General features: G+C 45.0%; 1 protein-coding gene across 1 annotated transcript in view; it reads left to right on the top strand.

Annotated features, from left to right (window-relative positions):
* Positions 1-16,950, top strand: part of CACNA1B (calcium channel, voltage-dependent, N type, alpha 1B subunit) — a 424,961-nt gene that overhangs the window by 202,870 nt on the left and 205,141 nt on the right. The window contains 1 exon segment of the mRNA XM_009888006.1: positions 5,365-5,471. Within this exon segment, the coding sequence (XP_009886308.1) occupies positions 5,365-5,471 (107 nt within the window).

The following is a 16,950-nucleotide window of genomic DNA, read 5'->3' as shown; positions in this document are numbered from 1 at the left end:
TTATTCTCGTTCAGGTTTGGTTTATTTCAGGCTTGTTTCAGCGAACTATTTCACGTTCTTTAGTTTCGTTTTATCACAGAGTGGGCAGCGGGCGTTGCTCATCTCGCTGCTGCATGGAGGACACCGGCATTTGTAGCATTTGCTGTTTTCAAGAGCAGAGGCAAAGCAATTAACAGGTTTTGGCTGACTTGAAGCTTAGACATGGGGAAACGCAGGTGTTGGATTGCTGCTTTTGCTGTCTTACGCTAATGTTTCCCACCTTGCTGGGTTTCGGGATGAATCAAAGAATTAACATTCTCCAGTCGACTCCCTGGAAAATAGCTCGCAGAGGTGATTGCACGTACGCGGTGAAGATGCCATAACCTTCCTCTCACCAGCTGCAAGAGAAACTGGAGGCGGCAGCCCAAGCGCGGGCAGAAAGCCAGAGCCCGGCAGGAGAGGGGAATGGCACCGGTGGGACTGTGTTGCCCGCGCGGACTGCGGCCGGAGCCTTCCCTATGGGGGAGAGCGCACGGCCGCGCTGTTGGGCAGGGGGGACTGCAAGTGCTGCGGTTGGCACTCGTATTAGTACGTACTTTGGAGTTCCCGTTGGAGCACGCTCGGTTGTGTTTATGAGGCAGCGTTAGATTTTGTTGGCACGTTTCTAGCTTGTTCCCGCCGGGTGGGTAAAACCACGCGCGCCCCATTTCTGCGCTGCTGCCACCACCGTAAGTCGGGGTGACCTGTCACAGTGACCTGCCAGGGCCAAGAGAAGCCCCGTATCCACCTCAGGGGTTGTATTTCAGAAGCTTTAGCTCATATACTCCTTGCAGGGCAAGAACATCGCTAGCCACGTGCTTACACAGCAGCGGGCAAGGATGTTTTCTCTTTTTAGCGTCGTAGAAAGGTGCAGTCATTGATGGATACGTGACACAACTCCACAGTTCAGGGGGACAGAGGTCTCTGGGAGTTTTTTGCCCCACTCCAGTGGCTGAGGACCAAAGCAGCCACCCGCTCCCAGTTACAATCCATGTCCCCATTGTGGCTGAGCTTGTTTTTACCAGCTCTCCTTTGCCGTGGAGCTGCGTTACTGGGTTCAGGTTCCAGCTCTGACTGGAGCGTTGTCTCCTGACAGCTGATACCCAGTGTGGACCGTACAAGAAGGCTGGTGGCTTGCAGGTCTGTAATAAATGTTCCTGTGTCTCTGAGACCATGTTCTGCATCCCTCCTCTCTTAGGATGCAGCTCAGGGCTGTGTTTCTTGGCTCTCAGTTGGGTTTTTGTTGGGTTTTTTTGTTTGTTTGTTGGTGGGTTTTAGTTTGGTTTTATTTTTTTGGTTGGTTGGTTTTGTTTTTTTCTTTGGGAATTTTTCCCTTGGAGCAGCTCAGCTGTTTCTATTCTTTCTGAAGGCCACAGAAAGCTCCAGCACGGAGGCATGCCTCCTCCCAGCCCGGTCAGGAGATTTATGGGCATCCCCTGCATGTGCTAAGGGAGAGGATCAGGCCCAGCACAGTTCTTGGATAATGAAGCTCATCCTCCTCCTTCCTTAATCCTTTTAGTGCCTTCTTGTGAATATTTCAGTGGCTGACTGGGAGGGTTAGAAACCTGACTTTGTTGATGTTTATAAAGTATAATTAAGTATTGATGGATTTGGCAGCATTGCCAAATCATAAAGCTCCTTTGGAAACTGTTTTGGTTTTTTTTTTTCTTTAATTCTATTTATGATCCCCCCCCCAAAATCACTAGGGCTTTCAAAAGAAGAGGAAAAAGAGAAAAGTAATTCAATTATATAGCATACCTGCAGAATGAGGGATTTATTGCTAAGTAAATATGATCATGCAAAATCAAAAACGGCCCGGAGATATAATTAAGTTACTCAGGAGTCAGTTGATCTCAGGAGACTCTCTTGACATTTACGCTGTAAAACGAATCGAGATCAGTGCTGCGCGTAATGTGGGGAAACCGTGAGCAGTTTGGAACTGCCTCTGTTTTGGAAAGCCAGAAAGCTTTCCAGCTACCCTTCGGGACTGAAATGTTTCAACCAACATTTCCACTTCTGGCCACTAATTTGGACTTCTTTTATCGTGGCGTTTGAACATTTTTCAGCAACCTTGGCTGGGCCTTGTGACCTGAAGTTATCAGAATTGTAACTATATTTAACTTAAGCTTCATCATCCGATGTCTGTTACAAAACTCACCAGTACTTTGGAATGACTCATTTTAGGGAAGAATAAAAAAGAATCACCTTCTTTGCTTTGAGTATATAAAGAATCTGTTCTCCATCCTCTCCCTCCCCGGGTGTCTCTCGTCCTTTCCCTGGGCTGGCTTTCCCTTAAACTGACTTAAACTCTGCCAACTTAATTTCTAGTGATTTCTCAGAACTGTCCTGAATCTGTTTGCATTTAGATTTTCCCATATATGGGCAGGTTTTTCTTCTGTTCACTTACTCAGAGTGGAATCTAAAGTTGCCCCCAAAATTTGCTTTTAAAGATCTTCTTGCCGCTGACTATCCCGTAATGTCTCTGGTGACACACGGCAGTTCGTTCTTTGTCCTCGTTAATCTGGCCGGTAATGCCGCCACCAGTGACCCTTTATTATCCTAAAGCACAAAGTGTGTTCTCTGATCTCTGCGCACGACCAGCAGTCCCTGAGAAAGCGGTATAAAAACTCTGGGATAGGAGGAATGTGCGAATTTTACAGAAAAATATATTTAAAAAGTTGAGAAATCCCCAGAAATAATGGACTGAAGAGAGCGGCAAAACCAAGAGTCTAACGGCCGTGAAGACCCCTCTTCCTCCTTCCCAACAGAGAGGGCTTTAATTGGGTGAACTTAATAAAGAACAGCCGGACCTAACGACGCTCATCATTACGGGCAGCACTGAAGACGGGTTTTACCATGTGATAAACTGTGTGGTTTAAGTGAAGGTTTGGATTTTACCCTGAAATCCGAATATGGGCTAATCTGTCTTCAAGGTTCATGTAATTTTTTAGATCCTGGAGAACCTGTTTGCCCAACATACATGTACTTACTTCTTTCAATCTTTCCTCGGAACTCAGTTTTCAAACTTTTCAATGGCTCTTCTTGATTTTTCTGCATTTCCTGCAGCTTGCGTGCAGCTTGCTGGCACGGCGTGTCAGGGTTAGATCATTTCTTACCATTCTCAATCTGGATTTCAGTTTGGTAACTGGCATTTTGGTTGAGATGGAACAACACCATTAAAAGAAAAAGGGGAGGAACTCCAAAAAAAACCCAAAACCCAACCCAGAAAGGAAACATAAAAAAGAGATGTCCTTATAGGCAGGGCCTTTATGTGCACTTGCCCCTGTAATGACGGTCTGAGCTGGTGGTGGGAGGTGGGATGGAGGGATGTCACCATCGCAGCTCAGAGCTGGCTTCACTCACGCGCCGTCACACCCCGGCGAGCTTCACGCAGAGCAAGATGAGCCTGTGCCCCAGTGAGACCTGGCAGTGCAAGTGTCAGGCAGCAAATTAATTAATTTTTGGAGTGATCTGCAGTCTCTGGGTGGAAGGAGCTGCAGGAATGTTATTAAGCAGTCATCTGCTAAAGAGCGTGCTGGTTCGGAGTTAGGGACAGCTGCCTTTATAATGACAATGGATATTTTCTGCTGTTACTTTGAGCTGTCGAATCCGGCAGAATTACCAATGCGGCAGCGAGAATGTGGCTGAAGCGACAAATTTTAAAGAGATAGTAAAAACTGCACCTGGTGCTTTAGGTGCCCAGAAAGAAAAATCAAGAGCCTTTGAATGTGTGTGATTTTAACACTGCTCGAGAGTCCTCGAGAAGAAACGACTTGAAGATACCTGCGGAATGAAAGGAAAACCTCCTTATTTGGGGGCCTTGTTCCTCAAAAGATTCATATTCTGCAGACAGCCTTTATTTACAACAAGCTTCCAAACCGTTGATAAATTTACTGAAGCGGCAGTTGAAAAATATTGACTTTGTATAATCTTTCAGCAGGGCTTTCTTTCACAGCCTGTCTCAGGTTCTTCATTCACTACAGTAAGAATTTACTTGTTATAGATTTGCTAATATTTGGAAAGGGGGGGGAAAAAAGCAAAACTTTAATGGTAGCAAATTTTTTGATTAATTTTCCATCATTTCTTTTTCATTCCAAAGGAGAAAAGGAAAAGAGTTTCAAAATTATTTCAGTTTAAGGAACTAACACCAAAGTCAGAGTAAGGAATTGTTTATGCATTTGGTATTGAGGGATGGATAAATCTCTATGACTTCCTAGTTCAAAGCTGGCTGCCTGACTGTCTGCTCTCATTATTTTAAGCCTAACTGTTTCACAGCGTTACCTTTGAGGAGCAGAGGTAGACCTGTAGCATGTCATAAAGTCTGACAGGAGAGCCCGTGACTGCTCTCACCCTCGTTTGTGGTTATTCCCTGAGCGTGTGTGATGCTGACGTTGCCATCGGATGGTCTGTGTTTATCCTGCCAGGATTTTACCATCTAAATCGGCTGGCTAGATAGTTCAAAGGAATTTTAACCCAGACGACCATTGAAAAGGAACCAGTCTGTTTCTTTAACATTTGCCCTCATCTCAGTGCTTAAGATCCTGTAGTTTGAATCTGAGCAGTAGCTCTTTTGTCATTACACCAGGTGAACAAATCACAGCTATTCTCTGCAGGAACCTGCAATGCCAACAGAGGTTAACCCCCCCCCGTGATGCGGGAGGAGTGCAGAAGGCACGAACACAGCCATCTTTCTGATCTGTGCGGGAGTCTACACACTGCGCTTTGATGTGGCTCCTCCTTTCTGTTTTCACCCCGTGTGTCTGCAGTGATTCAGCTTAAATAAGTGGCAATATCTGGGGTAAAACTGGTTTGAGCAGGACCAGTCAAACCCAGCGTTGCTTATCGGACTTACTGTTTCAGAAAAGTCACACTGGCACGCAGTCACGAAGGATTTAGGAGTCTCACACATTTCAGTGGGATGTAGGGTTTAGAGTGCTTTTACGTGTGCAGGTCTGAGATAAATGGGGCTCGCTTCACCCCAGAAATGGGGCTCGCTTCTGTCACACTTGTGATCGGGTCTCTCCCTGCCCTGCCGTAGTCTCCTACCCCAATGCTAAGTGGGAAGAGGAGACCCAAGAGAGGTAAGAAAGCTTTGCGAGAGAGGTGCAATCATGATAAAAACGCACTAAGTACTTGACCAAACCTTACATTTCTCACCTTGACCAGCTGTTGTTGGCACCAAGACCCTACCCCGGAGTCCTTGCAAGAAGTTCTGCCTTATTTTAATGAGTTTCCACTGTTCTCGCAGCGTGGCGGTGACAGTCGCGTATGACTCGTGCCTCGGGGAACTCTGCTTATTGTCACTACATGACAATGACTCTGATTTCTCTTGATTTTCTGCACCAGGACGAGGAGGAGATGGAGGAAGCCACCAACCAAAAGCTCGCTCTGCAGAAGGCCAAGGAAGTGGCCGAAGTCAGCCCCATGTCTGCAGCTAATATTTCCATAGCCGCGTAAGCATCTTTTTATTATTTGGGTACTTTATAACTCAGTTTTATGTTTTTCAGTGTCAATATATGTCTGTTCAAGCGGAGCATCCCATAGTACTCTGTGAGCCCTTTTATACCGTCTGTTACTGACAGGGCTTTAGGTTGACTGAATACTTCAGCGCTGATTGCTTAACCATGAATCTAATTAAGTATTTCTTTTAGTTTGTTTTTCTTTGTAATGCCTCATCTTTTGCCTTGCTATAAACAACTGTATTTTAGAAGGATTTTTTTAAGCTGTCCTGGGATAGATTTCACCAGGTGAAGTGTTAACGTTTCACTTTGGATTTTTAATTACGAGTGGTATGTGTGCACATAATCCATTAACTATTCTTTAATGATCTCTGCTGTGAGAATTTACATGCAAAGGCATCCTCCTAGATACCAGACTGAAAAATATGCTTGAATGCTCTTTCTTTGCTGTTTGAAAGAGTGCTGGCTTGAATAAAACCATGTACGTGAGCAGTCGCTGGTTTGTAGCTAGAAGCATCAATTTGCATTTTCAGATGCAGGCTTTTCTGCGTGGACACATGCACAGATCCTGTGATAGCAGAATCCTTAAAAGACGCTGCCTTGGGGCTCACCCTTTCAATAGGTACTGCTCTAAACTGAAGTGAAAAAATGATATGTAGGTGGAAATCCTCGTGCAGATGTTGCTGAGGTCAATGCAGAGCTCTGCCCGCGTGGGATTACGGGGCTGTGTTGGAGACGTGCCACTTTGCACAGATCTACTGAAAAGTATGTTCTTCTTAAAGGTTCATTTAACTCTTCTGGAATTTTAGCGTCAGGACTACCAGCATCCAAAAATTTGTTTGTGCATTTTACTGGGAGCTGCTGATGTTTTCCAGACCCCTTTTGCAGGGGAGACCTCCAAAGGCCAGAGAAGTTCAAGCGCAGAAGAAGAAATTTCCTGTTTGATTTTATTGCAAAGGATCTGAAATGCAGCAGGATCCCTGTTTGCTCCTTCAGTGTAAATCTATTGAGACCCCTGTTACTGGGAGTTAAATCCACTTCATCAAAGACAATAGGCCAAATGGAGCCAGTTCATTATATGTTAAGGAAAAGAATATTATTAATTTGACTATTTTACTCTTCTTAACATTTTATTTTGCCATTACCGCTTTAATCAGCTCCTATTTATTCTGTGTCTGTTTGTAGGTTTTAAATATAATCCTTTTCTTACAATGATTTCCTGTCCAGTCTTGAAAAGAAGACAACTGAGAATATTTGCTCTTGTTCTTTGATGAATTTCCTGGTGCTGTTATTTTAAAATGCATAATGAGGCTTATTTTCTTCTTTTTAAATCAAAAGCAGAGTGCATGTGAAGATTTCTTAGAAATCAGAAAAAAAAACCCCACTTAATTGGAGCTAAGATTTCACACCGCATTGTTAGTTGCTTAAAATAACCTTATTCCATGATTTTTTCACCAGGCTTTCACCTGGTTTTTAATATCACAGGGCCGTTTTTTTTTTTCCCCCACAATTGAAAGTGAGTACAAAATTGGGGATTTCTGCTTATTTTGCCTCAAATTGTATCTGCCCGGATCCCTACCCGCAACGTTTATACAGGCAGGTAATTAGGCTGACAAACGAGCCCATCTGAAAGGGCAGTCGCTCTCTTCCACATCTGCCACCCACGGCAACATCGTGTGTGCCGTGTGGGAGCCGTCGTCTCGCAACCGTCGTGTGACTTCTCGTTAGCGCTGCTTTGGCGCCAGGGAGGTCCTTACAAGGTGCCGCGCACAAAGCTCGCAGGGCTTTGGTTTGGAAACAAATTGGAGTAAGGTCACGAGGTCGATGAGCGAATGGATAATGCCATAGAGGAGAAGGCAGGGGAGAAGTTAGGTGCTTTGTGGGACAGAGGTAGGTGTATGGATGGAGATTGCTGGCTCGTGATCCAATAGATATTTAATGAGTGCATGCCAAAACAATTTGTTTAATACACAAAGACATCCATAGTGAACTCCAAAGGGGCTCAGCAGCTACAGCTCTGAGGTTTGCAGCACTTATCCCTTACGTACCTCTACCCAACACAGCCGGGCTGACGAGAGGGACCCGCACTGACAGCCACACGTACCCCGATACTTCATCTCTTCACGCTCGTAGGCTACACGGTGGTCCTGAAGATGGAGCAGACGCCGTGTTGATGGCAAGACTTGTCACATCAAGGCTCTGGTGTGATTCAGAGCTGGACATGCCGAGAATCAAATAGTGCTGGGCACGCTTGGAAACGGGATTTTTGGCATATGGAAATACCACTGCAAAAAGCAAACGCCTGTAGAGCTTGGGGGTACCCCTAAGTGGGCGGTGAGCAGGGGTTGGGAAGAACCGGGGCCGAGCTACCAAGGGCCTGCTGCAAAGGTGGCTCTACCCTATCAGTTTATGGTTTTGTTTTCTCCTAAGGAATAATTTTTTAGTTTTATAATTTGATTTTATTTTCCTAACCTATGAAAATGGATTCCTATAGCAACCGGCACCTATAGCACGGATCAATGTTCTGAAAACATCAACGTTTTCTCTACCTGCATCAATCAAAACAGGTCTCGGGTTTTAGCAGAGGGCACCGTGACTCGCATTTCCTTAGTCACGACGTTCGTGTTCCCGGCGTGCTTGTCCACCTCCCACAGAGGTGATAAAGCCGTCCTGGGGCTGAGTCTGATGAAAAGTCATATCGGTTGTTCTGCTGCTTCACCGGCGAGGTGCTGTGCTTGCTGGTTTGCTCCTTTCCCTTGTCAGTCCTACATCAAGGACTGAGAGCGTGTTATTTCCCCCTAAGCCTCCTTTGGGGCCGTTCCGCACTCTGCAGCGCTCTCTCTGCTCCTCCACCTCCGGCATTTTTCCTGTGGCATCACAGCGTGCACGCGCGCTCTGTACGCTCCCGTGCCCGCAGTGGATCTGCACCGGTTCTTCTGCTCTCCTCTGCCATTCGCACCTCTCGTCACAACTCACCTCCGGGAAACGTTCCATTTATTGCATCAGCTGCAAAATGTCATTTCCTAGGCAGAAGAAACTGGTTGCTTATTTAGCGTGTCAGCCCGCTTGGAGGGTCCAGAGAGGTACCTTCACCTTTGCACATGCCATAGGCTGCTGCGTGAGCCCCAGATTGTTTTGTGGTTGATAGATGGTGAAGCGCTACGGTGTTATGGGATCTGTTTTAATAATATACTCATTATTACCGTGGCATCAGGATATCATCTATCTTGCAACTGACTCAAATTGCTTTATTACAATGTTCTACCCGCACTTGGTTTGTAGCTCCTACTTCATCAGTCTCCCGGGATTTCCATGGTGTGTCTTCTGCTCCACCAAAGGGACTTAATGGGGAACAGATTTGTCTGACCGCAGTTTCTTTTTTCACCTGGTGAACTCTATCCTGAATGGGCCTTTTTGTTTTGTGGTTTTTCAGGATTAAAAGCTAGGACGGTATGTCATTTTTGTCATTGTTGCAATGTTTGGTTTAAAACAGAATATCTGTTTTTAACGTGTGTTATTGCATTTTAATTTGAGCCCATTGTTTCATTCTTATTTTTGTGATTTTTTTTTTGTCCTTTTTTTTTTGTTTGTTTTCTGTTTAGCATTTTCCTTGCTTTGTTGTTTCTGGAGGTGAGTTTCTGGGTTTGTTCCGTTTGCCCAGCACTGTTTTTAAGACCCTCTGTTTCGTACAGCATTTACACCGCTCGGCCTCTTGAGCTGAGCCACGGTACCGACCGCCAGGTCTCTACAGCAAACCATTGGTGCAGCTTCCTCGGCGGCCAGAACGGAGGAGGGGGGAGAAGGGGCCCATTACAGCAGGCGGTGGATGCGCAAAGCACTTTGCGATGCCACTGTCAGGGTACCAGAGGAAGGGAGAGCCGTCCCGCTCGTTCCCATGGGTCACACCGAGACGCCAACCCAAACACGGTTTTATTTTCTGTATTTGCCCGAACTCCCCGCGTTTGGGTTCCTCCTCCGCCTTTTCTATTCCCGCCGGAGATGCACCAATGGCACGTACAAAAGGGGCTGCGCTAAGCACACCCAGTCCAGCGCGGGCCAGCAGACCAGCCGGAGAGGACGCGAGCTGTGGCTCACCTGGTGCCCAGAGCCCGGGGATTTTCCAACGGCCTCTCTTCACCTTTTCTTGGGAAAAGTCTTAAGATAGCAACCACAACAGCAAGCAAACGCTAAATTTGCTAGGTGGTTGCGCTGAAGGTCATGCTGAGTGAAACTTTTTGAGTTTTGTTACTTATGGGTTGTTTTTTTTTTTTTTTTTTAATTCCATGTGGTAATGGGTTACAGTTGTAGCCAGACCCAAGGAAATTATTTAAGCATCGGCTTAGGGTGTAAGTTCTGGATGGGAGGAGAACTTCCCAGATGCGGTGGATGAAACTTTGTTGAGAGTGGCAGAGACAGTTCGTACAATGTTGGCACCAGACCTAAACACGGTCTATAGAATCGCCCACTACCATTTTTCAAAGTTACACGTGCTTCCCAGGAGAACCTTCCAACCTCTAAAGACTTCTTCCTCTCTCCAGGCTCTGACTGGTTTCTGCTGGTCCCTCACATGGTTGTTCAAAGCAGTTTGCATTTTAATTGCACGCCCACAGGTGGATTCTGCCTGTTAATGTGAGCAAGTTGACTACTTGTTGGAAAAGTGCCAAGAGCAAATAGAGGTGACACATCATTTCACAGTGAATTCTCAGAGTTATCTGTCCCTTTTGTACAGGTCTGGGGATGGAGGGGGTGTGTTGGGGAGTTGCTCTGTTTCTCCAGGACATTTTCCATCTCAGAGGTTCCATATTTTCCTTCTGTCTTGGGAATACTGTGGTCCGTTTCCAACTCCCTGTTGGGCTGTCGGAACCCAACAGGACCCAGCAAGAAGTGTGCCTGAACACCCAGCCCATAAAACGTTCCGTGCTGGGGGATGTGTAGACTGGAAGAGGTGTTCTTCTCTTGCTGGCTTGTGACTTCTTCCCTTTCTTTTTTCCCCTGAAGTGTGTTGATGTGTGAGGTACTGTGATTCCTCCCGTTAGCTTACCTTTTTTGCCCTTGCTGTTGGTGTAACGGTGACTCAGCTACACTTACAGACACTCTCTTGTGCTCTGTCCCTCGCGGATGGTAAGTAGCATCAAGCAAAGCTCAAGTACTTCTGTCATTTTGATTTGGCAAAGGAGGCTGTCTTTGCTTCATGGCTTTACACCCTGCAGCGCCAGCACAAATTTAGGCCAATTTCTGGTTTCCAAAAAGGCGGACTCCAGCAACGGGAGCAGAGGAGTGAACCTGGAGTGCTGCAGGACTTGCATAACGTTGGCTGGCCGGGTTACAAGGACACTTGGCAGGATCAGAGAGTGGCCTCTGTCCTGCACTGCGCCAAACGAGGCGGGGAGAAATGCAAAGGTTCGTTCAAGCCCTCCCGCCCAGGGATGGTGTGATCTGCTTTCAGCAATTCAAAGGAAAATTCCCCCAGGTGTATCGGGTTCGCGTGACAAGGTTTCTCTCCCCTCTCCGGCTGAGGAGGGGAGGGATAGAAGGACTTTGGTGGGCACTGGTGTCTGGCCAGGGTCAGCCCACCCCACCAGGTATTGTACAATGTTGGTGCTGACTTTCAGGTAAATCAGGGCAGCCCAGTACATTCTCCTCCATCACGAGTTTTCCACCTGTTTCTCCCACGAAAATGCATTTACGCAGTCAAGGGCTTGTTCTCTGCAGGTTTTAGCTGCCGTCCTCGGGGGGTTCAGCATCCAGCCAAAGAGTAAAGGGGGTCCCCAGCTTGAGCAACCTGGAAGCAATAATTTTCTCGGCACGTCAGCAGGGTATGCCAACCCCACTTCGACTCCTGCTCCCATTTCATTTGGCACGGTGCGAATGTAGAAATACTGAAGTTTAGGCAAAATACTTTACCTTGACTGTTCAGCAGATTATTTGCCCCAAGCAAAACTTTTATGATGCCTTCTGTAACTTTTCTTATATTCGCTCCAGGTTTCTTGACCTCTATATTGTTGTGTTATATACTCTACCTGGGCCAACATTTCTGTTCAGAATAATCCATTAATTTTAAGTAAATGTATATTTAAAACTCTACTTATATGATATCCAAAGAACATTGGATTTTAACTGAACCTTCTGGTTTACTCGTATTGATTGGTAACAAATTGAAACTCTCATGGAAGCAGGAGGAAAAAAATGCTGCAACTGAAAAGGCAAATGAAGGAGGTGAAGGGATTTCATTTTCAGTCTTGGGGAGAGTCCTTTGGATGGTGTAGATTTATAAAATTTATTGTTTATAACTATGACAAAATTAGCCCCTCAAGCCAAGATCTATCAAGATATTTAGAATTCCGTTTTTCTGTAGATTCCCTGCCAAAGGAAGAATAAACTCTTTTTCTGTGTAATCCAGTGATTTCGGTATGTAGAACCCACCATGTATAATGGTGTTTATACAAACACCGGGTGGAGGAGAATCTACGAAATGACTTGTGAACAGAAACGAGCTCCTTTCGATAACGTGTAATCCCTGCCTAAGCTGCAGCAGACCTATGGTTTTTAGACAGAGCGAGCTGTATTCGGACAGCCCGAGCTGGGGCACATCCCCGGGCCGGTCAGAGGAGAGAGGTAGGTGCCTCTTGAGGAGCAGATCCGGGGCAGGGACGGAGGAGAAGCAGCCTGGCACCAGCTGTGGGGGCTCAGGTGGCTTTTGGTACTCTGGAGGTGGTGCAAGGTCCTCCCTCCAGCCCACGCTCTTCGCGCTAAGGCTTCTTCCTCGTGTCACAGGGCCAGAGCAGGAATTAGCATCCTGCTCCCGCTTGGAAATAATTATTTGCAGCCCAGCTGTAAAAGCAATCACCACCTGTTTCTACAAAGACCTCTACCCTGAGGTCCTAAAGATGACTTCTGCGGAGGACTTCCGTTGTGTGAGTATAGCATACAGAGGCATAAAGTCTTGATATCATCGTGTGGCTTTTGGTTCACCTTTTGATTTTTTTTCCCTTTTGGTTCCGTTTTTGATTCTTTGGTTGTTTCCCTGTTAACTAGAAGGCGGTGTGTCTGTGGCTTCCACACTTTCTGAAGCTTGCCTGGTCTCCTACCAAGATGCACGCTGCAGTCTGCATTCAATAGGACACAGCCTGTATGAGTCTCCTCCCGATGTCTTTTATGGTTTCTCTTCTCTTCTGTTTTTTTTTTCTTTTCTCACTTTTTGTTTTCTTTGTTTGTTTTGTTTTTGCATGTGCAGTTTTGTAAAGCAAACTCGAGGTACTGTATCTCGCAGCTCGTCAGTCTCCAGCGTAAATTCACCGTGAGTTGCTCTCTGTTACGATATTCAGTAAATGGATTTATGATATATATCTCTATATTTATAAACCTCCCTCTTTCCCCTTCCCCTGATGCCTTCACTTCCCCCTTGTTTTTTCAAAAAAATCATTTCCATCATTGTGGAAAGCCTCCAGACCAACATACGGTGGAAGGACTGGAAGGTGTGCGACATTGTCATACAATGCTTGTGATTTGATTGTGAGCAACTCTGTAGTGTTTCGTACATTGACTGTGATTTTTTTTGTTCTCCCCTTCCTTCATTTTTCTCCCATCCCCGTAATTATTTTCCTTTTTCCTTCCTTAACTATTTTCCCTCTTCTTCCCTCTGCCCTCATTTGATGGTTCGTCTTGTCCTCACTTGTATTTTTGTTCTGTGTTTATGATGCGCTGGGCTGATGGCTTTGATGTTCCACCAGTGTTTGCGCTTATGGTTCAATAGGAGAACGGGGGCCCACCATGAGTGCTCTCTTGAATGAAAGCTGGAGGAGGACTAAAAGAAACTTCTGGAAATGGGGCCCAAGTGAGACCAAATTGGAAAACTCTGCACAAATTTCCTCGGGAAACTTATAATCCTGAGAGCACTGGCTATGCCCGTGCTCTGTAACCTTCTCCAGCTGGAGCTTCAAGCTACAGATATTGCAAAAACGAGGCACTCGGCAAGCTCCTATCTACTTGTGGTTGAGCGAACACAGTGGTAGAGCTTCCATTCACTCCACACGCTTCCTAACAAACAAACAAATCTTGCTGGCTTTGCTGTGAATCACGGGTGCGCTTTGACACCGATGCAGGTTTGTAGGAAACACCATTGTTCCCTGCCGACTAATACAGCAAAACTCGTCATCAGCTTCTCATCAACCCATCTTAGTGTCTTTCCTTTGGGTTATACTTTTACCGTTTGACGTTATCTTTCTTCTTTAATGCTTTTGGAGAGACAAGTAAGTGCAATTCAAACACGCGTGGGTTTGCCCTTAGGTGCACCATAGCCGGTACCAAAGGCACGGGGAAGCAAAGGAGGTTTTCCACCAGCTTCTTGACGTCGTCCTCATTCCCTGGGTGTTTTGAGGGTCCTTGTCCGTTGGTGGATCTTAGCTGTGTTTGTATTAAAAATACGTCGCTATCATGTGTGGGTTTAGCTTCTGTGACCAAGACTGAACTTTTGAGACCAACACGAGTAGGTGTGACGTGTCTGTGCTGAGCTCCGAGATCTCACAGGGGTGGGACAGTGAAAATGAGGGGAGTAGATTAGACCGAGGCAGCTTTTGGCTCATTTCTTCCCATGGGTTTCCTGGCTGCTGGGAATCTTGGCGGGCAGAAAGGTGTGGAGAGAGGTCTGCTGCCCTTTGGGTCTGTCTCCCCCTGCCTTGCCCCAGCAGGAGAGAGGAGTGGTTGAGGAGGTGATGGAGGAGAGGTGTTCCCGAGCTGCCTTCCCTCCCAACGCTTGAATTCACTCCAGTAGAAGTTGTACCAACTCAGTCCGAGGCAATGTTTGCACAATTAGGAATAAAGCCTTTGAAAAATGAAGCATTTTCCAGAATTCCAGGGACAGAGCTGCCATTTAAAGGGATGAAATCAAACTGCAGGTACTAAAACCCCTTTGGAAGGAGGATTTGCCCACATTCGGAGGCGTTTGCCATTGAGGTTTGTTGCTGACTCCTCACCAGCAATAGAGACAGTATAATCGAGGCTTCTTTTGCTGATATGACTCACATCTGTTCTCGGAACAGAATAAATTTTTACTGCTGAAAGCTGTATCTGAGGATTCTCATCTTCTTTAACATTTCTATACCCCGTCTGGGCAGTAATTTGTAATTTCTTATGCAAACGAGGGCTGGTTTTGATGGATGAGCTGAGCGTGCAGTTTCTTCTCTGTGGGTATCTAAAGGGCATTTCTCCGCTAAACCCCCTTGTTTTGATTAAATAAATGACTGGACCCCATAGCAGTGTGCAATGTATAAAAGCACCAACCATCACAGAGCATCAGTGGAGCCCCGCTGGAGTGCAAAGACATCTGAAGGTCTTATTTACTCAGCATAAATGTCACGATTAGCAATGCGTTTTTTATTTTCAATTCAAATAGATAAACCGGAACAACTCCTGTTAGGGACGTGCAGGTGCAGTGGACTCCCATTCCCTGGATGAATATTAGCACAGGTTCAGGATGCCTTTATACCACTCTGTTTCTACCCGCTGCGAGTGCTATTGCTGTAATTATACTGAATAGATAAATGGTCTAATTTTTGTGCACATATGAAAGTTGAGCAGTAATCTAATCTAAAAGAGCTTTTAAAAAGTGAAAAAAAAAAAAAAAATCCCTGTTCCTTTTTCTCCCTTACGTTTCTCAAACAGCACAAAATACTGTGTGCCTTTTTATCAGTAACAACCAGGATCTGCAAAATCATCTGTTCTGAAAGAACAAAACGTATTCAAATGTATTTTGACATACAGAGTTGTTTTTTTTCCCCATATTCTGACTTGATTATTTTCCTAAAAAAAAAAAAAAACAAAAAAAGGAAATAAAATTCTAAATCAGTAAGAAACTAAGGACAAAATACTGGAGCTAGTTTCTTAAAAATAAATAAAAAAATCAAGGTGAGTAATTTTCTTGTGCTAATTCCAGGCTTTTGTGCTATAACAAATTTATGAAACAAGCAATGCAAGCAGTATGAAATCTATTTTTAATTCACTGAGGAGAGGTAATTAAATACAGATATGCTCTATTTCTTTAAGTAGATCGGCATTTATCTAAAATACATACCAAAATGGGCAACTAATTTATATGTACATAGGCGATGACACACAGCTCAGTGAATAATTATGTCGTTTTTTTCCAATAGTATGTATTTAAGAGTTATGGGATCTTGAATTTTCATATGAATCCTTCTTACATTGCCATGGCTGATGAAATCCAAACCAGTGCTTTTAGTAACTTGAGGTTTTCATTGTATTGCTATTGTCTATTGTTTATTTCTAATAGGATCCAGAGGTGTCAGTCATTGCTTGGACATGAAAAATGGCATGTTCTTAAGGCATTTTCTAGAATGGTAAATAAATCAAAAGCCAGTGTTTCACAAGCTGGGGACTTTTTTTTTTCTTTCCAGAAGTGCTGAACACCTGCACCTGCCACAGATATTTTATTTTATTTTCCAGAACAAAACTTGTTTTTCTTTGAGCGGCTCTGTCTTACCCACCCCAACCATCACAGCATGTCTCTGCTGCATCCACCCAGCTGCAGACAAGCTGATAGCCCGCAGAGGGAAATGAAAAAGCTTAAATATCTTGTACCAGGATGAATTTGTCATTTGCCATCCAAGAACCCGAATAGTTCTTGATCTCTTATCGCTTGCTTTTCTGTATTCGCTGTCTGGGCCATCTGCTTTATATCCATCCTCATGGTGCAAAAAAAGGGCCTGTGACTTCATTCCCTGACGTGTTTTGTCTTGGTTTTTGTCAAAAACCTGGAGCTGACGGTGGGACTTTGGCCATAGCTGAGTCTGGTCTGGGCCATTGCAGCGTAATTGCCAGAATGTCCTCTGAAGTGTGGCACGAGCACTTCGGAGGAAAAAAAAAAATTAAAGTAAATGTAACTTGACTGGATTTTAGGAGAACTGAATGGTTCAACGTATTTAACCTGGGTGGTTTTTTTGTTAAATCAGGCCATTGCGATGATGGCTTTTAACTTTCATTTCTTTGTTTTGCTTTTAACTCTCTCACCCCGTTATTTATTAATGAGGTTGCAATTACGTGATCCCAATTCATAACTGAAATACCAAGCAAAGGGTCTGCAAAGGGATCTTGTGACTAACGATAGCAGTATAACTTGAGACAGAACAAATATTTTCTGGCATTTTCTTGAGATCAGAATGTGCATAAAGCTAAGCCTCGTATTCCTACTTCTGGGATTAATATGTGATGGACTTCTACCAAACGCAATTAGAAAATTCTTCTTATTAGAGCAATAGGGAGCAGCACGCAGGATGGCGAGTTCCAGTTGAGCGAAGTCATTCTGTTCTTATGAAAAAACTCAAGCTGAAAGCAGGAAAACTTTTGCTTCGTTAACACCGGGAGGCTTTGGCTTGGCTGCACGTTGCATCGTTTCAGAGCGGTACGAAACCAAGCGTTGCAGCTGCCTTCCCGCTCTGCGCGGCAGCTCGCAATGATT

The sequence above is a fragment of the Charadrius vociferus genome, unplaced genomic scaffold, assembly GCF_000708025.1.
Source record: "Charadrius vociferus isolate BGI_N301 unplaced genomic scaffold, ASM70802v2 scaffold1040, whole genome shotgun sequence".
Classification (NCBI taxonomy): domain Eukaryota; kingdom Metazoa; phylum Chordata; class Aves; order Charadriiformes; family Charadriidae; genus Charadrius; species Charadrius vociferus.
The sequence above is the reverse complement of the archived record's forward strand: the minus strand, read 5'-3'. Positions and strand labels throughout refer to the sequence as shown.